The sequence below is a fragment of the Epinephelus moara genome, chromosome 10, assembly GCF_006386435.1.
Source record: "Epinephelus moara isolate mb chromosome 10, YSFRI_EMoa_1.0, whole genome shotgun sequence".
NCBI classification, from domain to species: domain Eukaryota; kingdom Metazoa; phylum Chordata; class Actinopteri; order Perciformes; family Serranidae; genus Epinephelus; species Epinephelus moara.
Window position 1 is genome coordinate 12,577,489 of NC_065515.1, and position 27,536 is coordinate 12,605,024.

The 27,536-nt window shown below is 41.5% G+C and overlaps 1 protein-coding gene across 1 annotated transcript in view; it reads right to left on the reverse strand.

The window, feature by feature from the left end:
* The window catches only part of polrmt (polymerase (RNA) mitochondrial (DNA directed)), a 71,365-nt gene that overhangs the window by 13,299 nt on the left and 30,530 nt on the right, over nucleotides 1-27,536 (reverse strand). The window contains exons 13-16 of the mRNA XM_050054867.1: nucleotides 25,582-25,761; nucleotides 24,398-24,484; nucleotides 20,630-20,743; nucleotides 6,259-6,311 (exon numbers count right to left, since the gene is read on the reverse strand). Coding sequence (XP_049910824.1) covers nucleotides 6,259-6,311; nucleotides 20,630-20,743; nucleotides 24,398-24,484; nucleotides 25,582-25,761 — 434 coding nt within the window. The remainder of the gene's footprint in view (nucleotides 1-6,258; nucleotides 6,312-20,629; nucleotides 20,744-24,397; nucleotides 24,485-25,581; nucleotides 25,762-27,536) is intronic.

Consider the following 27,536-nt stretch of genomic DNA (forward strand, 5'->3'; position numbering starts at 1 on the left):
AAACAATGTGAAAAAGCAGGATTTTATATATATTTGTTTCATTCAAAAATTGTGTAAAAAGAGTTAACTGCTGTGGTGGTATGTTTTAATAAGGTTACCAATAAGTAAAAGATATTTAATAGTTGTCTATTTTTTTCATTACTGTACCGAAAAAAACCGAACCGTGACTTGTGTACCGAGGTACGTACTGAACCGAGATTTTTGTGTACCGTTACACCCCTACCAGCTACTGAGATCCCCAACCTAATAAGAGCTGTTTTATATGATGGGCCTGTTCAGCTAGTCGTCTCACACCACATCTGACTGGGTACGTTTTTGTGCTCCAACTTTAAGATGAGTAAACAGAAATATTACGTTTTTTCAGAAGGAAACAACAGAGAAATTTTGATTAAAAAAAACACTATTTTCTATTGTAGAAAACAAGTTAATTCATAAGCTATAGAGGCTGGTGGGCAGATTTGTTACCTATGCATAGTGTCAGGCCAGCAGTTTCCACTGTAAACAGTCTTTGTGCTAAATCTAAAGTTGCATTCACACCAGCCTTGTTTAGTGCAGTGGAGCCAAACCCTGGAGCGTTTACCCCCTTGGTGCAGGTCATTTGAGTTGGTTTGCACACCAGACTGAACCAGCTTTGGTGCTGACCGAACAACAACTCTCCAGTGCGCCTTGAAGGGGTAGTCTTGGACTGCTGTCAATTGAACTCTGGAGCGGCTCATTTCTGGTTCATTAAAACCAATCACAAGAAGCGTACCATTCTATGTGTCATTTCATTGGTTAAAAAAAGTAGCCTATTTGAGCAGTTGCAAAATTGCTATCAAAATGTCGAATGGCAGGGGACAAACCTGGACTCATTATAAAGTGAGATGCCTCTTGAATTTTCGTTTCTCAGTTCCTTGAAAAGGTGCATAAGAACACATATCCAGCATCATATCCAGCAACTGGGAGGGACTCATTAGGTTTTTACCCCACCAGTTCAACACATGGCTTTTGTTTGAGTTTTGGCTTTGTGAACTCAAACTGGACCATTTGAAAAATTGAAAGAATGTATCATATCCACAAAGATTCGATTCAGGAACTAGACCTTTACATGTGAACCCATCCTACAAGGGATTAAGCATGTTAAGCAAATTATGTGTTTTTTTATTAGTTCAGTTTTAGGTCGGAGGTCTAACAAAGATACACTGTTTATTTTTAAGAGAAAAAAAAAAAAAAGCAAAAAATTTTGAAATACAAGAAGCCTTTCCTTTTAGTCCGGTGCTCCACTGACTCAGTGAACTTTAGCGCTACTTTTCAAAGTATTATTTATTTGGAGGTGGTGAAATTTCAATGTTTTGTGATGGAAATGTCTTGCCTTTTATCTTATTTTCAGTTGGCTTTGCTAACAGACAACTGGCTACCTGCATCAACATGTGGAAACACAGTGCTCACCCTTCGGTCTCTAATGGTTAGCTAACATCAGTCTTGGCTGCTCTACACTGCACACCACCCAGCTCGGAAAAGGAGCTAGCTAGCGCTGCTGCTTTTTTGTCAATTAATGGTTGACCCGTACCTGTAGCTACTGGAAGATAGTGGCCACCCTCCGTTCTCCCCTCAGGTAGTACCAGTGAATAAGCGGCTTCATTTTGAGCTGCAAGACCCCTTATGCATGGTTAACTATGTTGGCAGCATTATTGGTGCTGAAATTGCTAATGGTGCTAACAGAGCTAACAGTGATAACATAGTTAACAATGCTAAGGGAGGTTTGCTGTTAAAAATTAAGCAGCTTAGGCCCCGATTACACAGACAGCGTTTTGCAACCTGCAATGCTTTCAGGGCAACCTGGAAGGAGACCGGAAGGTGGCGACCACTACTTACTACTACTATTACTAGTGGTAATTGCAGAATGAGCAGTGAAGCTAGCTAGCTTCCACCAGACCTGGTCAGTGTGCAGTGCAGTAAACTACAGAGTAGCAAAATAACTTAGACATGTGTAACTGGTCAAAAATATTCAGTTAACTGATAAGCGGTTAACAACTGACATCCCCTGCCAGAGGCTTGTATAGGAAGTCTTATTAACAGACTACCAGGTGTAATTAATCCCATTATCAGTGACTGCATCACACCTTCGCCTTCTCTGGAAAGCCTGTTATAAAACAGGTCTGTTTGTGTGCATGGATTTCAACATCAATATTTATTTTCCTGCTATGTGACCCCTGGGGGACTCTGTGGCTCTGTGCTTTCAAAACAACAGTCAATATGAGAGCATACAAATATAGAAGTGATATAAAAGAAAATAGTACAAGGTAATATAAATGCAGTGCTGCTGCTACTGATGATGGAACTGGCAATAAAAAATAAAAAAAGCAGCATCCTGCCAATCTGTATCCCCGTATTCCCATTACCCTGAGCCTGTGCCATTCAAGTCCTCTGGGCTGCCACAGACCAGAACGCTCTTCTAATGGGAATGGAGACAGAGCGGAGAGAGCTTGGGCCGAACCCAAAGCTAAAATACACACACACACACACACACACACACATGCACACAGGCGCATACTGTCTGTCAGTCTCGTTTACCGTCTGTCTGTTTTATTTTTGGCTTAGAAATGTTAGACTTTTATCAGAGTGTGTTTAGTTCTGCTGTTTCAGGCTTGAGCTGAACAAAAACAAGATTCCCTGAGATTTATTTGCGAGCTCACTCAGCTGTCTGCACTTAGAGCAAGACTGTCTCCCTCCCTTCCCTTTGTCTCACACCAGCACTCACACACACAAAACACACACGTGACCTTTAACTCCCAGAGGCCTGACAGACTGGAAAGGTGCACTGTCAGTACTCTAAGGGTTAGCAACCGCAGCTCTCTTAAGTGTAACTGTTCTCCCTATAGAGCTGATGGTTCACTTCATATTACCAGAGATGCTGCAGCTTGGCATAGGGCTTAGCGTTTAATGTTTTATTTCCCACTGCAGTTTAGAGGCTTGGATAATCAGCACTCGGCTAAAGACGAGAGAGACGGACGGAAAAGGAAGAAAATCGATGGCTTGAAGGCTGTCACTACTCCAACTGTGACTCTATTTACATATTTAGACGCTGGACAAGCTTTTTCAGGGTCTTTAATTACAGCGAGTGCAGTCGCGTGTGGAAGGGAAAGCCGAGGAAAATTGGCCGTGGCGATTGTGTCAAGTTCAGTTCAGAATGTCAGCCTGTGAAACACTGATGCTCTCTCTGACAGCAAATTTCTAGTTTCAGACGAGACGGCCTTTCTGAGCGGCATCCTGCCCTTTCTCTCCCCTCTCTCTCAACTTCAGCTCCCTCCACCCCTCCGTCTGCTTCGGCTGGTTTTTAAGTATTCACACTGCCGGATCTGTAGAGCACTGTAGATGTCAGATTGAGGACGGCTGTCAGTCTGTGTCATCTCCGTCTTCAGTGCTCTCACTCCCGTCTTCCCTCGACTGTCTGTCGCTGTCTCTCATTCTGTCTCTTTTTGTCCTCTCTACTCACCTCTATCACCGTTCCTCTGTCGTCTCTTTTAAAACTCTATCGACACATTTTTCTCTCACCTCTCCACCATAGCAGTCATTCACTAATCCCAAACTAACATTTATACAGAGAAAATCACAAATCATGGTTTTCATTTTCCCAAAAAGGTCAAATTATAAAGTAAATCACAGGTGCAAAAGGAGCCGGTGTTATAATTTCATGTGAAACGTCTTTAGTATTTTCTCAAGTATATTCTCCCCTGATCAACCTATTGGCATCAGAAGGAGGTAGAGTCCCTGTCATCGGTCATGCATAACATCACTGGTTTAAAACAAATCTAAAGGTTGAAATATTACTTAAAGCAACTACAAGTAACTTTTATTTTATGTTGATTTTGGCGGCTCCTGTGGACAAAAGCTCTAATGTTTTCCAATTTCCCATGAGCAACACCATGATCATGTGGTAAAGATCTTGATCTTGATAGCATGTGCATTTATTTTGGAAGCCAGTGAAACACCACTTTTCTTATTTAAACACATCTGTTTGCAGGATGCATAGCAGTGATGTAACATATCTATTAATGGCTATGTCAGATATGTCACCGTAACATGAAAATTCATATATTGACATAAAAACACGTCTCTCTATCTGTTGAATGACAGACCAAGGTTGCCTTGTGTTTTTGCTGCTGTGTTATTGTCCCTTTCAGCTTCTTTTTGGTCTTTGATCAGTTCTTTTGTCTTTTCTTTACTGACCCTGCCGCAGAATCAGCCAAAACCACAAAATATAATGTCAAAAATAAAATTCTCTTGAGAAAAATCTCCCCTGCTTCATTTTAACTGGCTACTACTCATTGAAAAACCTTTCCTGAAGAGATGGAAACATAGGCATAGCATATCTACTGAAGTAACAGCTCTCTGTAGTATCTATCTATCCATCCATCCATCCATCCATCCATCCATCATCTATCTATCTACCTAGCTCTCCTACCTACTCATCTACCCATATACCTATCTACCTATCTATCTACCCATCCATCCATCTATCTATCCATCCATTTATCTACCTAGCTCTTCTAGCTACCCATCTACCTACCTAGCTACCATCTACCCATCTATTTACCCATCTATCTATCTATCCATCCATCCATCCACCTAGCTACCCATCTACCATCTATCTATCCATCCATCCATCCATCCATCCATCCATCCATCCACCCATCCACCTAGCTCTCCTACCTACCTACCTATCCATCTACCTAAATATCTACCTACCTACTTACCCATCTATCTATCTATCTATCTATCTATCTATCTATCTATCTATCTATCTATCTATCAGTCTGAGTGGGCGGAAGTTCTCTGCATAGATCAGCCTCTCATTGGGCGGAACGAGCCACCCGCTGAAGTCCCGCCCTACCACCTCCGATTGTGTAGCAGTTTTCAACCATTTTCAAAACGCCCTTTACTAACTTTTGCGGTGTTTGATCTTGCGGGGATGTAGCCATTTTTCTGCCATGGTTCGCGTCCTGCCGGCAATATTTTTGCAAGCGCACCGTTGCTGTGGCACCGCCCAGGATGATTGTGATTGGCTAAAAGAAATACAAGCAGCCGGAGCGTTTTTTTCTCCAATCTTAAAGTGAGAGTCGGCCCAGCCAGACCTTTCTTTTCTTGAGAAAGGTCTGGTGAGCGAGACTATCTATCTATCTATATATCTGTCTGTCTGTCTGTCTATCTATCTACCCATCTATCTATCTATCTATCTATCTATCTATCTATCTATCTATCTATCTATCTATCTATCTTGTCTGACATGAGGAATCGAACCTCAGGACAGGCTTTAAGAATAAATATATGGAATTAGCTAATCTTCATGCTGATGGTCTTGTTTACTGATGCAGGTCATGTAGAGTCAATAAATCGATATTAAATTATATAATCAAAACAATTTAATTAAAGTGGGACTGTTCATGACCAGTTAAACTCCTTGTAGCTTCCTTAATGAGCTACACATGGACATAATCATATGTGGTTTTTTTGTAATGTTAAATAGTGACACATACTTTTCATTAGAAAATCTCATTCAAAATCTGTTGTTCACCACCTCTGATGTGTTTTTTGCTGCTGACTAATTGTATCTGCCACTCACAAAACCTTTTTCTTGCATAATCCCCCTTTTAATGAGTGTATTTTGGCAGTAATATGATTTTGCAGTATATTGTGTTCAACATTTAGAAATGAAGGTTCTGGACAAAAGAGTCTGAACTACCTTTTTTTCCTGTTAGCAAAGACCTATTTGAACTTCTTCCATCTGAAACTGGAAGCATAAAATGATGCTTTCAAAGGAGTTTCCGAACACTTGTGATGGCATTTCCTACTTTATGACAAATGCAGAGTTACATCCGAGTTTGAGTAGGCAATTAGTGGGAATATCCACTGGAGACGGAGCTTTTGTGCAGCTGAAGTTCTTGAAAATGTAAGCTAATTGCCTCCAGAGATCTCCACTCTCTACTTCCATTCACCTCTAAAAGCTAAACAGAAAGTTGTCAAGCGATTTGAAGCTACATTTTGAAAACTTGTGACAGCAAACTCACTGAAGCAACAGATAAAAAAAGAAATTACCTGCTATAAACACTATTTCTCTCATCAGCTATCCTCTGTCTTTGTTCCGGGTCACTAACATGACACCTCAGCACAAAATTTCAACGAGCGCCATGAGAGAAAAAAGACATTACATCTGATGTGGGTCAGATTCAGTCGGAGAGTGGAGAAACAGAGACAGATGTTGCTTGCAGGAAGACTTACTCTTTGGCGTCATGGTTGATCTGGAGGTTGATAATTTGTATGGTACTCTTCAGCTGGAAAGGCAAAACAAAGAAATGAAAGGGTCAATAATCTCAAATCCAGCTGGCTGCTCTAGACACATTTAAAAGTGTGTAACAATATGCTGCTATGATTATTATTATTTTGTTAAATGCATTTCTCACAGGAAGAGTTAAAAAAATCTGAAAAGGGGCTAAAAGCACATCTGCTCTTTCTCCCTCATCAAGAGATTCTGGATCTGGCCTCCACCCCACCCACAACCGCTCCTTGAGATAGGTTTTCCTTTATGCTTTCTCTAGCACTCCTCATGCTAAGGTCGACTGGTGACACAGAAATGTGCATCAAGATGGCTGGTGTTAGCGTTAGAGGAAACATTGGGAGAGATTCTGCCATACATGTTTGAGCCTCAGTCAGACCCAGACTCAGATGAGTCTGTAGCGCACAAAAATCGATGACTAGCATACAGATGAGAATGCAATCTCCTATTTTAGGGAAGTACAAAGACATCACCCCTTTCAGTAGAAGACTGTGGAAACATCTCTCTAGTGACAAACTTTGCACAGATACAAGTCAGTATAGTCAAGGTTAGACATTTCAAGGGACATAATCAGAACAAAAAACACATTTTTGAATGGAGGGGGACTATAAGGTACGAGGTCCAATTCATGCTGTATAAAAAGTCTATATATTTAGTAATGCGGCAATGAAAAAATGCCATATCACGTTTTTCATCTTATTCCATACAAGCATAATACAGCCTAAATAAAGATTTGGACCAAGGAGATACAAAATATTAAGCTGAAAACACACTGGCGCCACTGCAGCTCATTGTATTTCCTCCACCTGTGCATTAGCTTAAAATCTTGTGTGGACAGCCACTAACTAAACATGATTTCTCACCTGAAGAGCCAATCTCCAGAGCTATGACTTGCCAGTCAATATCTTTTTGGCCATTGCCTTTATAATGACGGATTGTGGGTCATTTAGCTCAGGATATTTCTCAACCTCAACAACGAGTCTCTCCTGATCCATTCTTTGTCACACACGACACACAGCAACAGCTACAGAGTTCTTTTTACATCAATGGTGAGGAGAGGAGTCGAGCTGCCATAGGAGCAGAGAAAAAGAGCTGCTATGAGAGCTGGTATGTGCAAGCAGAGAGCGAGTGGGGAAAAAGAGAGCAGAGAGAAGTTTAAAAGAGAGAGAGAGAGAGAGAGAGAGAGAGAGAGAGAGAGAGAGAGAGAGAGAGAGAGAGAGAGAGAGAGAGAGATGTGAAGTCAAGAACAGTACCACCAGTATACAACAAAATTCTACCTTACTTAAAGTGGTAATCAAGGTAAAGCACTACTTGTTTACTATGGTGTACTAGTATATGTAGGACTATTATTAATACAACTCTAATGAGCAATGATCAGTGGAAACTAAGGATAAATTAAGCACAGCAAGACATCTGCCAGTCTGTGCACACTGAGAGGACATCAGGCGAATACCTCCCTTTGATCCCTGCTGTTTCTTCATTCTGTCATTTTTTCACACACACTCTAAGACCAACACCAAAGCCTTTAGTTCCTACTGGAGTGAAGACTTAGCGCTCTAATCTCCCGAGCCTTAAGGGTCCATCCAATCAGCCTCGCCAAGGCATCTGTGGCAGGGCAGTCTTTCCCTGACCCTTGGAACCGTGCCTGGGTGGGAACGAGGGGCTGCTATCAGGAGCGAGATATGACCGGCAACAGGCAGCCAACTGCTCGACAATGTGAGCATTAGTGTGTTTACCTTGCATTTAGCCAATACACTAATGTATCTGAGTGTCTCTTTGTCTGCTGATCTGCCTGAGCACATTTTATTTTTCCACAGTTGGAAAGCTGCTTTGATGCAGAAACATTTTGCTGTGTCTGAGTGCTGCAAGCGCTTCGATCTGTCTGTGCTATGAATTATCAAAGTGCTTTTATTTTGAAAAGTCATTAGACATTATTAAATGGGCAGAAAGTGTGTTTGAGTTCATTTGTCCCTAATTATGAACAGGCTCATATGAGGACAACTTTGCATTCATTTCCTTGTTTTTAGGTCAAATTACATCACAAGCAGGCAGAAAAAATAAATGAATAAATTCATATTGGGAAGTACGGCAGCTCAGTGGTTAGTCCTTACATGCCTTGTGTTTGTGTGGGATAGAATAAACAGAAAAATACAAATATGGATCAACTAACCTCCTTCATTGTTAGTGATATAAATGACTCCTCCGAACAGAGGTCGCAGGAGACCACTGCATGACCACTGCTGTTCTGATACCCTTAGGAGCCTTTAATAAACGTGTGTTTGGTGCTAATGTACAGCTCTTTTATTTGATTTTGCTTGCTTCTCTCTGGGATGAACACTGAGGACACACAGGCCCTTTGAAGTGCACATTTCTCAGCAATTTAAACTATTCCCCATTCTGCTTCGTGCTCTTTCCGAGTCTGTAATGACCTCCTGGAAAGCTGGAAACCAGACATTTTTGTGGGATGTTCTCCTGAGTGCTGTAAAGGTTTTAGGAGGTGTGCAATATTTTGTGAGCGCTGATAGGGAGGTGTTTTCTAATGCTTAATGGGCAAAGAATACCCCTGAGAAGAATTACACTGTGTTATGTCAATGATTCTGTTTACTGATTTTAGTCAGAAATGCTGAGCTGGATGTTGGGACATCAAGAGTGTTGATCGTAATGACATCAGGTGACAGTTTCTTATAATTGGTCCACTAACAAATTGACAGTGTGAGCACTAATTGAACATTTGTTTGAGATATTATATCAAGATAAGTTTACGAGTGACGAACGTAAGACTTATGAATGTCTCCTTAATCCAGAAAAATCGTCATGGGTAATGTCAGGTGTCGTAATAGTTGTTCTGTTATTCAGTGTCTTTACATAATCTTATTACTTCAGTCTGTCTTTCAAATTCTGTCTCTTTTAGTTCAACAAAACAAAGAGTCCACACAAAATGTTGGACAAATGAAAAATCTGACCCGATGATGATGCTAGTTGAAAGGTTACAGGGTTTTCAATTCACTTTGAAGAAAGCACAAATGTCTGCGCCAATTCCACAGCAATCAACACAATAGTTTTGGAGAGATTTCAAAAACACAAAAGTCAACGTCATGATGACTCACCAAAATCGCCAGAATGTATTGTCTGAGAATGATGAATGATTCATCCTGTAGGGACTCTTGAATATTTGGGAAAAAAGCAGCCAATTTTCACATTCAATACTTGTCAAGGTATTTCAGTGCAAACCAAAGTGGTGTCTGAACTGAACTGAACCATTCCTTGAGTCACAGCACTAGTAGTCTGAGTGGGCGGAAGTTTGCTGCAGAGATCAGCCTCTCATTGGGCGGAAAGAGCCACCCGCTGAAGTCCCGCCCTACCACCTCCGGTTGTGTAGCAGTTTTCAACCGTTTTCAACACGTCCTTTACTAACTTTTGCGGTGTTTGACCTTGCGGGGTTGTAGCCATTTTTCTGCCATGGTTCGCGTCCTGTAGGTGATATTTTTGTGGGCGTGTTACACCAAAACCTGTTTCCCCCCGGCAATATTTTTGCAAGCGCACCGTTGCTGTGGCACCGCCCAGAACGATTGTGATTGGTTGAAAGAAGTACAAGCAGCCGGGGTGTTTTTTTCTCCAATCTCACAGTGAGAGTCGGCCCAGCCAGACCTTTCTTTTCTTGAGAAAGGTCTGGTGAGCGAGACTACAGCACTAGCAGTATGAAAATAGTATTAATATAAAAGACCTCAATGGAAAATCTAGTTTTCTAAGTTGTTTTCTCAAGTTCATCATTAGTACAGATTAAACTTTTGTTAGATTTTAACTCCTACATAAGTTGTTCTCAAACTTTTATTAATGCACTCACTTTGAAATAGTACCCCCTGACCAGTGCAAAACACACCGTGAATAAAAGGTAAACATGAATGTGATTGAGACTGTTGCAGCAGTTCAGTTTATGAATGCACTGAAAATGGGAATACTGAATACAAAATGTGGTTTTATTGAACTTACATTTACATTCTTTATTAAACTTACCACAGTATAATTATTTTAGGAACTATGCATGACAGATATTTTTTAAATTAAAAAATTTCACATACCCCCTGCAAATAAAAAGTGTCCAAAGATAACTTTTGTTCATTCAGGAACAAAAACTTTATTTCCATTTGCAGTATTATATTTGGCGGTATGGCTCAGTTCCAAGGGCTCTCTGCCTTTTCTCGGGCCTACGCAGAAAGCCTCTTCCACGCGCCTACATGGAAAGCCTAAGATGAAGAAAGCACAGCTCTCTGCCTTTCCACGTACAAATGAGGAAAGCCAGCGACAGAGAGCGTAAACCTCCCTGTCCTTCCATGCGCCTACATGGAAAGCCTAAGGCAGAGAGAGCAGCAGCAAAGACCCCTTGGGAACAGAACAGAGCAGCATCAATGACAAACAGAAATTACATTGATAAGTCAGACACAACATGAAAAGGAGGAGCTGGGGTGGAGGCAGGTTGCAAAGTGGCTTGCAGAGGGAGCAGCAACAATAGGCAGGCCAGAGCAGTTTAAATAGGGCGCCCTGAATGAGATTTGCCAACTGGTTGCGTAGCAGGAATCATGTGATCTATCAGCTGACTCCCTTCCATCAATCAGCTGCTCCATCAGTTGACTGGCTGTTTGAGATCAGCTGATGTAGCTGGGATGTGAGCTGAGCTTGACATCGTGTCTTGCCTGAATTAACGCTATGCTCAATTTATGATTTGGTGCTATATAAATAAAATTGACTTGACTTGACCATGCAGTACTCCAAAGAACCCCTAGGGGCACCCTCCCTACACACAGATACCCTATTCTACGTCAGTTACTTCTCAGAGCAGAAAAAAAAACACGTAGGTGTTTTCTTGATAATAAGGCTGAAATAATGCATTCTGTGCTCTGTTATATTTCTATGACAGCCTTGTGAAAATCAAATACAGAAATGATTAGCATGCATTAAAAAAGGCATGTATATACAGGGATTAAAGTGACAGGTGTTGACATGGATGGAAGGACATTAAAGCAAGCTTCAAGGAGCCAGCGTGCTATTCCGTTTTGTGATTCCAGTCGAATGCTTGAAGGTCGCTGTGTGATGAATGACAGAATCGCACAATTATCAAGAAATGGTTTTAAAATAGAAGCGTCGTGTGGTAAAACCCCATTAGTTTCTGCCATGGCCGCTATCTCATCCATCATCACTCTGGGAGGACTTGTGCTGGGAATCTGTCCATCATCCCCCTCTTTACACCGCCTGTTTGTGAGCGAACGGACACGTTAGAGGGAGGGAAAGGAGAAGCTGTAACGCAAAAAGGTGTGAGGTTGAAAGAGATGGAGGTTACCTTTGATGTGACTAATGGACTGCCACACGGTAAATGAGGTCACTACACTACACCGTATCCCCTGTTCATTATAATGCATACGTGCATGATTTGTGTACAAGACCTGACTCAAACCCTGACGCTGTGATGAATGAGACCTTGACTAACCCTGCTGTGCATCTGTGGGGAATAGGCTCCTGTAGTCTAAATCATATGAGAGTTACAGCACAGATGGTCATGGATACAACAGCCATCACTAACCACATATAAGCCACGCTGCCAAAAAGGGAATCCCCATTCATCACATAGTGGCTAATAACACAAGTCTCATTTAATTGAATAGAAGCAGTTCTGCGTTACACCTCCTTTCTCTGCTGTTCCGGGTCACCTGGTCCTCTCCCTCGCTTTCTCCCCCTGTAGACAGCTGCTGCAGACTCATTGTCAACACCCCTGAGTCTCGCCACACTTTCACTGACCTTTTCCAGACCTTCGTTCTACCAAACTTTCTTTTTCTTTTACTCGGGGGTGTCCTTGAAACTCAAACTGCATTCATTATTTCACCCCAAAATGCCACAAGATTCTGCAAGATCAACGAAACACCATGCTACCCCTGGGAACGGCTCGCTTCTGTTCCAAGGCAAAAGAAGGCATGGAGGGCATCACGCCGACATTTAGAGATACGTATTTCCCCTGAATTAGAAACGCCGACCCACTCTGATTGTACAAGCCCCGAGAATGTCTCCAAGTCTGCAGTAATCCTGCTTCTATACAAAGGAAAAGTAAACCAGGCAGACACAGCATGTCATCCGTTTAGCAAAGAGACGCATACTGACCACCGAGAGAAACAAAATGACCACAGAGATTTACAAAACTACAAAGAGACACAAAACAACTATGACTCAAATTGACCACAAAGAAGCATGGAGATGCAATTTGACCACAAAGAGACACAAAATGACACTAAACAACAACAAAGAGATGCAAAACAACCACAAAGAGACAAAAAACAACAAATTGACGAAAGCAACCACAGAGACACAAAACAACATGAAAGAGATGCAAAACAACCACAAAGAAACATAAAAAAAACATCAGAGATGCAAAACAACCATAATGAGACATAAAATGACGACAAAGAGATACAAAACAACAACAAAGAGACATAACGCAACAACAAATAGATGCAAAACAACCATAAAGAGACAAAAAAATAACAACAAACAAATACAAAGTGACCACAAACTGACAGGAAACAACAACAAACAGATGTAAAAGGTGTGTCTCTTCTGGTTTGGGTGTCTTCCTCGCATGTATGAGCAGTGGGGGCCTGATATGTACATGTCTTCAGGGGGTCATCGTCTCATAATCCGCCCATGATTAGTAAAGTAAAAGGTGTAAAGCTTTAAGCACATTATATTAAACCATTTAGTGATGTTGACAGTGGACTTGTACTACTGTTCTAAAAATAAATTACACACTGTCCAGGGAAATCACCAATTACCACCAAAAACCCAAACCTTACTGAATCTTTCCACATAGAGGACATTAGATCACTGAGCATTTAGTCACGCTATAAACTTAGAAATCCACTCAAATCCAGCCAATCCCACTGACGACTGCCTTGTGTCACCATCCCATGAGAGTGAGATTTTACTGTAACCTTGCCTGGGAGAGGAGAATGAAAAATAAACAAGGAATCTGAGCCAGAGTGACCTCTGATCCGATTAGTATCTCCCAATCCTGTTAAGCAGCCTCCCTGACGTATGTTCATGCTCCATTCAGCAACTCCATCCTACTCTAATTTCCTCACCTCCCATCAGCCATGGAAAATACTCGACTACACTCTGTGGCATTTGTACTCATCTCTGTGTGCGCGCTGAAAAGGGCCAACAAACAAAACCCAAAGATAAACAGACAGGCACACACACTCCTTTCTGATTATGTGATGCTACTGTAGATACTTTCTCTTCAGCCGTTATTGGTTTTCTTTCTGTGCATCACACTTCATCTTCCTGCTCTATCTAGAGTCTAATTACTAATGACCCCCAGAATCATTTTGGCCTTGGATTTAAGAGGCGGAGAGGAGACTGGGAGATTGAATTTAATCCAGCCACGCAGGGAAAAGGTGACCTTTCTGCAAGTTTCATTTTTGTTGTCCAATGATGCAACTGGATTAGAGCATTATTGCAGGGGATGAAAAAAAGTTATCTGTAAAAATGTGAGCCAAAACCTCATTCATCCATTAAGTCATCGCTTCATTCATGTATTCATCTTTAGGCTGTGGGAAAAAAAGCACAGGGTAATCAGATTCCTTGTGCCTGCTGGACATTAAAAGAAGTAGATCAAATCAAGGGAGCTCGCCCTACTATGTCAAGAGAGAGAGATGCACCCTCAGGGGACCCACCATCTGTCACCCTTGCTCTCTTGCACCTTCTTATGAGGTGTCACACCCCCTCTAAGCCAACATTCTGCTTGATGTCATACTGAAAGAGCAGGTGGCACACCGGGCAAGTCTCATAGACGGTGTGCTGTTTGCCTGTCCTAAACATACGGCTATCTTGGCTATATGTCCATCTCCGTCTTTCACTTACTTAATGAGCTTAAAGATATTAGAGGTGAAAATGGATTTTACATGACCACACAGATATAGACATGTGCAGACTTTGTTCCCCTTGCACACACATGCACACAAAAGCATGTTATCTGCAGTCATGCTGGCACAGAGCCATTTTATCTGTAAGACGTGCTACTGACAGGATCTCCTTAGTGACGGACAACTCCAGTGATGTTGCTGAGCTCCATTAAAGTTTGGCCACTCACAGAAATCACATTACACCATCAGTGACGCACTCTCGCACCAAACAATCAAGACTTGGAAAGCCCAACTGGGACATTCCACCAGCAAAGCATGCAGTACTTAAAGGGCGGGTCCGCTGTATAAACACATTTATAGACCCTCAGTCAGTGTATTACCAACAGTAAACTGCAGTTTGGAAGCAGACAGTAGTATCACGGCACAGAAGCTGCGCCATGCACTGCTATGGACGCCACTTTAGTTTGGTTCAGAAAGTCACACATTAGCACTAACTCATCAATCGAGTATTTAAGATTTTCCTGCCCAGGGACCGCAGACAAAAATTTGCAATATACGTCACTCTGGCTCTGCTGAATGAACTAATGAACCAAATTAAACTAAACTAAGGGTTCTTTCACACCTGCCCTGTTTGGTTCGGTTCAATTGAACTCAAGTTTGTTTTCCCCAAAGGTGCGGTTTGTTTGGGCAGGTGTGAACCCAGCAATCGCACTTAGGTGTGCACTAAAACAACTGGACCAAGACCCTCTTGAAGAGGTGGTCTCGGTCCGGTTACAAACAAACACTGGTGCGGTTCGTTTGTGGTGAGAACGTGTTCCGACCTGGATCTGAACCAACTGCAGTCACATGACACATTGTTTGGGTTAAACATGAGCATGTTACAGTCCTGGAGGATTATTAATGTGCACCTCCTCCTGTACTGCCTTAATATGCACATTCAGCACATCCAATGCATCAAAACATTGTTTTCTAGTTGGAGCCGCGCCTCGTTTTCAAACTGTATGGTTTGACTAAAATGAACAATGACAGCAATATAGTCCTATATATATATATATATATAGTACTCTTCTTCAACGTTTGGTTTACTTCCTGGCATGGAAATGCTGACCAATCAAGAGCAGCTTTCTCACGCAAGGCATTTTATCTGGTCCGCTTGTAAATGCTGCCGTGAGAACACGAACCAACTCTAGGCAGTTATGCAACTTTGCAACAAAATTAGTCCCTGATTTGGACCAAAGCAAGACAACTCTAGGTCTGAAAGCACCCTAAAAGGCAGCTGTAGACCAAGACCTCATTGTGTTTTGCAAGGTAAAATTGCTGTTTCTGTCTAGTGGTTGTGGGCAGCAGCAACATGTATTTCAGCCACCTGAAATAGGACCACCAAAAATGAACAGCATCAGTTTAAGCGTACGCTATATTTATAATATTTTAACTGCTTTATCTTGCTATCAGATGGCCCTTTTTGACCATGAACTGAAGCTGCTTCAAGGCCACCAGACTCTACTGACAGAAATAATAATTTTATCTCACAGTCCACTGAGGTGCTGGTCTACTGCAGCCCCTATTGTTTAATTTGTTTGAGTTATTGTGTGACTTTGGGTACCAAACTAATGTGGTGTCCACAGCTGTACGTGGGTTGATATGTAGCAACCCCATTGTGCAGAAACCTACATCAGGTATCGTGGGAAAAACAAACATTCTGATGCTACAACATACACATTTTAACCAAAATGTGATTTAAAAAAAAAAAAAAAACCCTCAGTAAGTGTCCTGCACATAAGATGAATGAAACAACAGTTATTTTAGGGAGCTGAAGAAGAAAAAGAAAGTAGGAAGGATGGGAATAAAGAGAGGGGAGAATAATTTAATAGAGCAAAAAACAAAAATAAGAATTACATTATAAGAATTATAAGAATTATGGTCACTTTATTCTGGTCTGTTATGAGTGACATGGTTTATTGTCTGTCTTAATGTCATTGTATTTTTCACCTTTTATTGCTATTGTATCTCTGTTTTATTGACTGTACATTGACATCAACCTGCCCAGGGACAAAGGATGGAAATTAGCCAATGGCTACAATCCTACATATTTACATGCAAGTGTCTATTAAGATGTACTGTCCCTGTTATTTTAAAAAATAAATTAAAAAAAAAAAAAAAAATGGGTTTCACCAAAAAATACTTTGAGGCCAACACAAAGGGATGGGCTGTGGACACACTAAAGCCAAAGCCAGACGACGGTGTATCTCACAAGCTCACTTTTTGCTTTGAGATTTTATTCTAGAGGAAAAAAAAGCCTTGACAGGTCGCCATCACAGAGCTACAACCAGAAGAGTCATCATTTTTTTCTGGGAAGAAATCCTAAAGCCTGGACAGCCCAGTGAGTGTCGAGTGTATCCAGTCATGTTCAAGTTTGAGCCGCAAAGAGCACTTGTCAATTATTTGTGTTATTTCTGAAAAAAGGCTGATCAAATTGCATGCAAAGTAGTTTTGGCCTATGCACATTGGCAGTAACCCCAGTTCAAGCAAATGACCACAATGAGTGAAACTAAATCTGTGGGCAGGCTGAGTGAGGACGACAGCTTGCTCCCAGTGGATTAAAACACTGAATTTTAACTAGATTTATAGTTGTTATAAAATGACAGCTATTTGGAGACATGCTGTTCTTAGTGTTATTATATCTGTGTGTAAGTACTCATTGGACTCAAGTGTGTGATAGAATACTGCATACCTCTGACTTAAAACCAACCAACTGACTCACTGCTAACTGGCCACTCTGGTCTATTATCAGCTTCATCAGAAATTCCATCAAAGTCCAATAAAATATAATGAGTGGAAATTATACTGCAAAATTATGATTACAGTGAAAATGATGATCTAAAGCGCCTCGATACCTCAAGGAAATATTAGAGCAAAAAGACAATGATGGGTGGAATCTGACACATATAACAGCAAAAAGCTGGTGCACACAGGCTTTCTATAATTGGTCGGTAAAGATGGGTGACGAATTAAAGGAAAAACAGACATAACCTTGCATGTGCCTTGTACCCTTTTTCCATTGTCATTCTTGGCCGCGCCAAGTAAAGCCATGCCCTGCTGATTTGTGTTTTCATTGTTAGTTTAGACATGCCCTGCCATGCCAAGCCATGCGGGAAATGGACCTTCTCAGGAGTAGGTCCAAAAGCCGGGCCGCCTGCCCTCAGACAGGTAGCAGTGGCGTTTAGTTTCTGCCCTGCGTCCCGTTTTTACATTAGATATCTGATTTATTTTACTGTTTCATGTTCGCTGTCCATCGTATTAGAAGTTGTGTGAAGTTGCTGCTTGAAAACTCAACATTTCCTCATAATAAAAGTTTATACATTTGTTATTGTGAGGAATCTATAGGAAATGAAATGCGTTATTACTGAATTAGCGGAACCTTGTAGCAGCTTTCTTCAATGTAAGTGCAAGTACAGCAGGAAGGAAAGTGAAAGCAGAAACAGCTGCAGACAACAGGCTCTTGCTACCCCTCTGTAAACAGCAAAAATAACAGGGGATTTTGTGGATTAGCCCTCTGTTTTTAAAAGTCATCACTCTAGCCAAGCCTTCATCAATTTAAGACACACCTTCAAGAAGGTAGCTCTGTTGTAATGGAAATGCAAATCCCTGCTGCACTGGGCTGACAGCCAAAACCAAACGAAGCCAAGCCAACACATGACTGTTGAAAAGGGATATTAGTAAAGTGCTGGGCCACCATGTGACACCAGAACGGCTTCAGTGTGCCTTGGTACTGATCTGGTACTCCACTGGAGGAATGAACACCATTCTTTCAAAAGATACTGATGATGGTGGTGGAGGATGCTGTCTAACATGTCAGTCCAAAATCTCCCATAGGTGTTCAAGTGTGTTAAGATCTGGTGACTGCGAAGATCGTAACACATAATTCACATAATTTTCAAACTCATCAAACTATTCAGTGATCCCTCATGCTCTATGGATATGGGCATTGTCATCCTGGAGGAGACCACTCCCATCAGGATAGAAATGTTTCATCTAGAGATGGGCGGACTGATTCTTCATACATATAAAAGTGTCAGCCTTTCAAACTTTTGAGTTTTAATGCTTTCTGCAAAATATGGCATCACTAGTTTCATCAGAGGATAAAACTGATCACTCACACAACTTTTATTGATTTGCAGGGACCCTTCACCCTAGGGGACAATTGGACTAAACCATCCCAGCAAATTGTTCCCCACAATATAACAACGGCATCGGCCCCTCACTGTAGGGGTCAAGCATTCAGACCTGTGCCTCTGTCTTCGTGCACTCCACACATGCACTTATGGAGAATATGGTGAAGGATGACTCAACTGGCCATATCACCTCTCTGTAGACCAGTGCCTATTTATTTTGCACCACTGAACTCTCTAATATGCATTCATCTTTGTAATGAGGGGTTTATGCACTGCAACACTACTATAATATCCCTCTTTATGTAACTGTCGCAGGGACTGTTCTTGCTGAGAGTCTGACCACGTCCTGCATTGACATTCTCAGTCACCGGAGAAAAAGTTTCTCTTTTCCCAGTATACTGCACTAATGCACGAGCATCAAGGTCATCAAATGTGCGCTGTTGATCACAATTCCAACCCTATTTACTGACGTCTTTCCCTTAGATCTAAATGCTGATTTCACTTTAGTCACTGTTCCTATTGACTAGACACCAGAGCTGACTTTGTGACTGAAGCCCCTGCCATCTGTGCCCCTACGATGAACCATCATCTAAGTCACTTAGATATTTTCTCTTTGCAATCTTGATACAAAAATCAGAATCATATGGGCCTGCTTGGCATTTTTACATGCCACAGAGCATGATTGGATGTTAACTGTTTATCTGTACCATGCATTGCATCCGTGTGGAAGCATCTGCATTCACTATATTTCCCCACTAGGTTTTTCCTTTAACCTGTTACCTGTCTGTATGTCAACAGAGAATTAAATGAGCACTGTATGTGAGCCAAAGAAGTGTATACAGTGTGTGCTTTGTAAAGGTCAGTTATGTTGTGTATGTGGAGTATTGAAAATGTTGTGAGAGGTGGGAAAGAGCAAAAAAGAGCAAGACAAGCAGGTGAAGATACAAGAGGAGGACTTCAGAAAGGTCTGAAAATACAGAGAATGAAAACAGGCCTGTAATTGGCTACGCTGTCTGTCACACCGTGTATGAAACTATGGTGCAAAGAGTGGCTGTGGCATCAGGATAACAGGTAAGGCCTGCTACAAGTGACATTAATTCTAATATTAATGGTACAAACGTAGCCACTGGAACCGCACAGATGTGTGTGATAAATACAGATTATTAAAACATTACTTAGAGAGTAGGGTTGACACCTAATAGTCAACCAAATGTTGGTTAAAACAAACAAACAAACAACTTAACTGTATTAGGAGCTGTGCCTTGTCAAAATAAATCAAAACCTATATGACTGGACCATGTGGGACTTTAAATTGAAAGGACAGACACAGGAAGTGGCCACGCTCAGCAGTCAGAAAGGAGTCATGTTACAAACCAATCACAGCCGACAGATATCTTTCCCTTCTGTAAATATTCAGTCTGATAAATACGGAAAAGTTCATCATTTTAGTGCAGGGTTACCGAGAGCTTTACATCTGTCCCACACACTTATAAACAGTGCCTGAAGATCAGCTCTGCACACAGGATTTTAGGTAAACAGATTATACGATGCTTGTTAAGGTTGCTTAGCAACCTCAGACGCAAGCTGCTGCTGTGCTGTTGAAAGCTGGCACAAAAAGGCACAAGAGTAGCACCCAGCGCCCGACCTCGTGTTTTCCTGGCGGTTAAAGACGTGGCATGTGCACGGCCCCTAATTTCCAGGGCTGGTACCTGCGGTTATTCCACAGGCTAGTTAATAACATGTCGGGCAGGAAATCCAAAGTGTGGGATCATTTTGAGAAGGTGAAGGACGAACCCAAGGTGATATGTAAACTCATCTTCATTGGTCGAATACAAACATGACGTATCATCTGAAACATGGAAGTAGCTACATGCCCATTAGCCCACAGCGTCATTAACAGGCGGCTCGCTCAGTGTGTGACGTGCACTTGTAGATAAAATATAGGCCTATATTAATGAAGGTTCATTAGTACGGTTTTGTATTTCTCTGTAATGTAGCACAGTGTTAACAATGTTACTGATACTATTCTTTCTCACACCTTCAACTCAAACCATTGTGTTGCCCCGCCCAAAATATATACTTTAATAACTACTTTTATATCATAAACATGCAGGTGACTAGTCGACTAATGGCCCTAAATGACGACTATTGGTTGACTAGGAAAATTCTTAATTGGGAGCAACCCTATTAAAGAGACTACTGGTGAACCCCCACATATTCCTTAGTATGAGACTTACCACTTGGTGGCGTGGGCGGTGGTAGGGTTGAATTATGGGTAAACCCAGGGGTGTCACCCACTCCACAGTGTGGCCAGACTTGGAGATGAGCCTGGCGCTCTCCGTCAGCCAATCCTGCAACACATAGATGCCAGCAGAGGTGAATCGAGGGCACACACTAGATTGAGAAGCATACTCAGAAAATATCCAAAGCCCTTCACCAATCAAGAGTGTGAGTCTGCCTATTTGTTGTGTTTGTAAGAGTGTGTATGTGGACAGCAGAGCAATCAAGTTCAAATCAGTGAATTCGGACGGGTGGTGGATTTAATAAATCAGGCTACAAATAAAAAGACCCTGTGGTGCATGTGGAACAACACACACAAAATAGGAACTTTCTCTCCACAGTGTCACAGATGATCTATGCATTTAGGTCTGATGTTCTACTTCCTGGAGCAGCAGACAATTGTTGCAAACTTGCCGAGGAACAGGTGAGGAGTTGTTGCTTCATTCTAAAAATTACACTGATGTTTGCATAAGTGTCTGGCACAGTTTATGTCCAAGAATAGAAGCCTTATTACAGTGCTTCCTCGCACATGCAGGCACACAGGGAGTTGTAAGAAAGATATATAAGTCCTAACAACTCGAGGCAGCAGTCTGGCCAAAGCTGCCTCCATTCATCATCACCTCCCTCCTTATATTCTCAGGCACAATGAAATGAAGATAGCATGAAAGCAAAGAAATGGGAGTGAGATTAGCTGGGTAGCTGGAGAGGTTGACTGATCAATCAATAGATTGATAAGAGGCAGAGAGTGAAGAGTGGGCAGACAGTGGGAGCAGTTTGAAGAGAATGAATAGCAGTGTTGACAGAATAAATGGGAAATGTACAGAGAGCGTAGGAGAGGTCAGGGATGACAGCACCAGGGATTGATCAGCTACCTCACTCTCACTCATACTTCAACTCACTGCTGTGAAACACCAGAGGATGTGACCTATTTAAAAGCAGCAGGTGCACACACACACACACACTCACACACAAGCATCAGGTCGGCACCAAGGTATGATGGGAAGGGGATTTTTCATCGCAGACTGGGCCATCCCCACACATTCCCCAAAGGACACACACACACCAGCAGTGGGTGGTGTTTCTATTTGCTCGCCAGACTCCTCTCTGCCTGTGGAGATAATATACAATCCCCCAGCAGGTGCACGTCCTTAATCTATAAATGGAGTCTATGTGATGAATGGGTGCCGTTGTCAGGGTAATAGTGAAGTAAACAAGCCATTAATAAAAATAAAATATCATCCTATGTGGAGTAGTAGGTCAGCCGTCAGACACCACGTTTTATTCTACAGGTCTTTCCTAAGTTGGAAAAGACAATAAAATGTTTTATTAAAGGTCCAGTGTGAAGGATTGAGGGGGATATCCTGGCAGAAATGGAATATTATGTTTTCAGTGCATTTCCTTTAGTGTATAATCGCCTAAAAATAAGAATTGTTGTGTTTTTGTTACCTTGGAATGAGCTCTACATAGGGAGCAGGTCCTCATTTATGTAGATCACCATGATGCACAGCCATATTTCCCACAGTAGCCTAGAACAGTCAAACCAAACGCTGGCTCCACATAGGGCCATTTACATTTTTGAATTGGTCACTGCATTTAAAAGCCCATCTGTGACGAACAGCGTTGGAGAAACACTGATTTTTAATGTGAAACTGCTTTATTCAGTGTTTTTGCCAGTTTAAATCACTGTGTCTGTACCATGTTAAAGCACCATTGTTATGGAGAGGAAGAGACCTCTCTGGATAATTTGGCTCCCAGTGAAAATCTCCTGAAGGTCTGGATCTTAAGTTATCAGAGAAAACAGTAGCGCACGCATTAGCATGTAGTGAGTGAGCTGCTGATCCCCAACATGCCAAACAGTATCTGACAGACACTGATTTGTAACGCGAAACTACTTTATTCAGTGTTTTTACCTGTTTTAATCACGTGGTCCATTTACTTGGAGAGGAAGAAACCTCTGTGGATAATCTGGCAACTGGTTAAAACCTCCTAACAACTGGCAATGAAAGAATTCTAACCAGGAGAAGTTTCAGCTGGTTGCAATCTGCAATCCTCACCGCTAGATACCACTAAATCCCCCTAAATCCCCCTAAATATTACACACTGGCCCTTTAGTTACAGGACATGTTCTATTAGCTAAGTTATCTTACTAACATTTAGTTCGAGGTGGATTTAAAGACAAATGTACTTGAAAAACAACTATTCCATGTAAACTGGTTGGTGAAGATTTTCAGTCATCCAGGTCATGGTAATCGTGAGTGCTAATATCGTAGGTCAATGTATACATTGGGGAGACAAAACAACCACTCCACAAGCGCATGGCACAACACAGGAGAGCCAGCTCCTCGGGTCAAGACTCGGCTGTCCACTTACATCTACAGGAGAAGGGACACTCCTTTGAGGACAGCAATGTGCACATCTTGGCCAGAGAGGAAAGATGGTTTGAAGGAGGAGTAAAAGAAGCCATCTACGTCAAGCTGGAACGACCATCGTTAAACAGAGGGGGTGGCTTATGACACTACTTATCCCCCATCTACAATGCAGTCTTGGGATCCCTCCCCAGACGACTTCACACCCATTCACCCCTGGTCCCACCTGACCCTAACAACCAACATGGTGGCCAGGTGGGTCAACGACTCACATTGTGACCTTAACGACTCTGAAACTAAGAGCTCACGTGACCCCTACGACTCTGCAAGGGTTCCCACCCACACAGGGTTTATAGCCTGCAACTTTGTACCAGTCATTTAGAACTGAAGAAGCTTCTTGGATGAGAGGCGAAACGTCTTCAAGAAACGCAAGCAAGTCCAGTTGCCTACGATATTAGCACTTACGCATTCCATGTAAACAAAATGTAATATTTATTCATTATAGGAACCTTTACTCTCCATATATGTTGATCTGTGTATTTGTCTGTAGAGAACTTGTATAATTTTGCATGATTAGCTGACCTGCTGTGCACTAATGTCTCTCTAGGTTACACTTGCAATTAATTGGAATTAATTAAGTTTAAGTGCGTCAGTTGACCACTGGCTCTATTTTCGCCATAATAAGTACCAAACTACACACATAGTCCTTTGTAGAAAATTTCTTGAAGATTTTCTTGAGAAATTAGTATTGAGAAATTACTATGTAAAAATAGCCAAAATATTTAAAAATAAAATATCATGTGATATCATGTTACCAATACACTCATGATAATATCACATAAATAATCCAGCACCTCTCAGATAATTTCCATGTACTCCCATTCTCGCTTTGACTCCTCCCCCAGCACCACTTGGTTGTTTTCACTCTCCATCAAGTGTAATTTCTGTTTTTGTATGATTTTTGTACAGTTATGTTTACAAACTGTCCCAATTATTGTATTTTGAGTGTGATTCATTTGCCAAAAAAGATACAAAATGCACAATAAACAAAGTTAAAGATTAATTTGCCTGATAGCATTATTTGTTTTCTGTACTTATTTTCTACAGATATTGCAATAATATTGTTATCATGACTTCTTTTGGCCATGATAATCATGTAGGGAAAATCTGATATCATGCCAGCCCTAGTGTAGATTTTTGTGACAATAAGAGGAGCAACTGTAGTTTTTAGACAATATTTTTACTGAATGTCCGCCCTGTCATATAATAAATAACACACAAGTGTGAATTTACATTGGTGGTGATCTGCTGGACAAAAAAATGTATGTATGTGACTTTATGTAGGTGTGATGGACCCACCTGGATCTCTCTGGTTCCTGTAAACATCTCCTTCAAGCCACTGAACACCATTCGCACCAGGTAATGAGAAGCATCCCATATATGTTCCTGGAAACACAACACATGATTGTTGGTGTATTTTTTCGACAAACATGACGTTTTTCGCTCCATTGCATTCTCTCATTAAAACGTTTTTTTCGCTTATTTATATTTAGAGATTAAATATATAATGGAGTTATAAATGATAATGAATGAGCGTGGTATATTTCTTATATCATTACAGCGATAGGTTTGGAGCCTCCTCATCCCCCCCTACCCACCCACCCTGTAATTACTCACAATCACGCTTTTCCCTAATTCCCTGTTTAAACAATTAGGGGCATTATGAAGAAGTCATTTAGCACAATCCTCTGGCTGGAAGATGGTAGATTAACTGGCAGCAGGATTGTGCCGATCCCATCGACACAGACAATGAGATTGACTCCAACTACTGTTAGGAACTATATAGCTATTTGACAGATAATAGGCACTACAGAGCTGTAAGAAGATTAAATGCCTCCATTCTCCGCGGTGTCGTTTGACAGACTGGGTGTGCCCGTCTAAGAACCATTTCTGTTCAACCAAATCGAAGTGCAATGGTTCTGAACTAAAAATAGATGCATAACGACTGTGTAAAGGATATTAAATATATCTGTTGTTGTATTACACTCCTGGCCTCGCTGATACAACCGAGCAATATCTGATTTCACTGCAATAAGATAACACATAAATAAACTCAATTAAAAGAGGCTTTAAATGCTTCTGTTCTTGCTCCAAGCAGCTCACTTGGAGACAATGTGGTGGGACTCTTAAAATCAAGGTCAAAGCTAGTGAAATCCCTTTGGGTGTGCAATCAAATGTGCTGAAATTATACCGTATGTAGCCACTGTCAACTGCGTGATAAATGCCTTCATGCAGGATACAATGGAGCAATAACATCCAAGGAGGACAGACCTCAGCAGAAAAGACCCCATACTTCATTATGAGTCCTTCTGGACTCAGTTTGTGTATAATAATGTATAGCCTGAGAGGAAGACGTAACGGGAGCCCCATATAGGGGAGATCCTGTGCTAAATGGCTACTCTCCCACACCACGCTGATACAATGCTAAAAATAAAACAGTATGCAGTGCGAGGGAAGCCCCCTATCCACCACTGCTACTGTACCTTGGGGAACTCATCAATCTCCTTCAGTCTTTTCTCTATCTGGAGGCGTCCTCCGTAGCGTGTGACCCCGTATACCACAGTCATCACCGTCTGTTTGACCACCTTCCTGCTGATGAAGCCCTCCAGGACCTGGGCGATCTTCAAACCGCTCGCTGCATCCCGCGCTCGGAACTCCTCAACCTAAAACACATGGACATGTCAAAGTAAAATACAGAAGTTAAATTTACAGACTTGTTACAGAAACTTATCAACCTGCAGATCCTATCCTAACTCTTTGGTAACCATGGTAATTAGGGATAAACCCTGATTTAGGAAAAAAGCCATTACAGATAAACAGTTCCTAAGTCAAAGTTTCTATACAAACTTTATTTTAAAATCTCCTAACATTAGGATGGTCATTAAGTTGTCCTAACCTTCACTTTGCCATCAGGTAGTGTTAGCCAACATGTTTAATCCATACAGCTGCTCTTTTATTGCTTTTATACAACCAACAAAATGTCGTAACTCATTCATTGAGAAGGGCTAATTAGGCTCTGGAGAGGTTGGGGGATGGCTAACGTTAGCCTCTGGGCTAATTATAGTCCTAAGTTTCTCCCTCGCATGCAGCGTTATAGGTATATTCATCATTAGTAATGGTATGTCATATAGGGCATCCACAAGCCCAGAGTTAACTTCAGTAAGAGTTCAGTATGTCAGATTGAGTGAGCTCATAACTCATCTGTGTTAAAGTTAAGTGCCCATTGTTTTTGCTCGATTTTTGTATGTTTCACTGAGACAAAGAGAGTTACAGCGTTAGCTTGGTGACATGAGAAAAGTGGCGTTGGTTGCTAGGTAACAGTAACACGAGGAGGGAGGTTGGATTGAGTATTCAGGCTTTTCTTACTTGAGAAAAGATAGAATGAAGTGAGATAAGATAGAACTCATGAAGTTAGTTTGGATTTGCTTCTCTAGTAACATATTGGGAAAAATCATATTTTAGACTCTTCCTATCCTAACTCAGAACGTAAGACTTAAGATAGGAAGTTTCTGTAATTTGACCCCTGGTGCAGAATAAACATACATGCAAACGTCAAACAGCCGCTGTTCAAAACACGTCTTTGAGAGGATATTTTAATGCTTTCCCACATACATATTATCAGAGTAAAAGAGCCGAAAATGTCGACCAGTTTCCTAAAACCCAATGTGATGCTATCCAGTGTCTATTTTAGTGTGACTTAGTCTAAATCACCAAAATAAGAAAAGTGAAGCAGCAAATACTCACAGTTTAGAAGCTTGAGTCAGAAAATATTTGGCAAGTGTTGCTTTAAAAGGGCTTAGCAAACAGCTGTCAATGGAGGAATAAGCTAATAATTTTAGCTCTACTTCAGCTGTCTTCAATGATGTATGACTGTTGCCACAGTTACTTATTGTGCAGCTTATCTTGACGAGTTAACAAGATTTATTCATCCAGGTAGCTGCTATTTCACAGGCCTGATATAATCTACAGGATCATCTTACAATAACTGCAGAGGTAAAAATACAACAATGAGATAGTGTCCTGCAGGAAAGTGCACTCCACTTCCAGTCAGCCAACCAGCTCACTAACAACTCCACCATGTAGTCTGTGATTACAGTCACTGCCCTCGATACGGCCTGGGACAAACTTTTTTCCTCAGCACACTCTGTGCTGAAATGTCAGTACATAACAATTAGCTTCAAATTGTTTCTGCTTGGTTCACAGCAAGTTTGCTTTCTTTGATAGCATTGTCGGCACACTTGCCCCTTGAGCCTCTGGATATGGGAGGCAGTCTACTCTCACTGCACTTTGATGCAAGGCATGAGAAACTTAGCACTTCTTAATGCAAGACCTGAAGTGAGAAACTTAAAATATATTCTTAATCTGTCACTCACTGTGGGATATAGTGAGTCATCTGAATATTAACAGCTGAGCGACTGCAACGTGACTTGCAACTGAA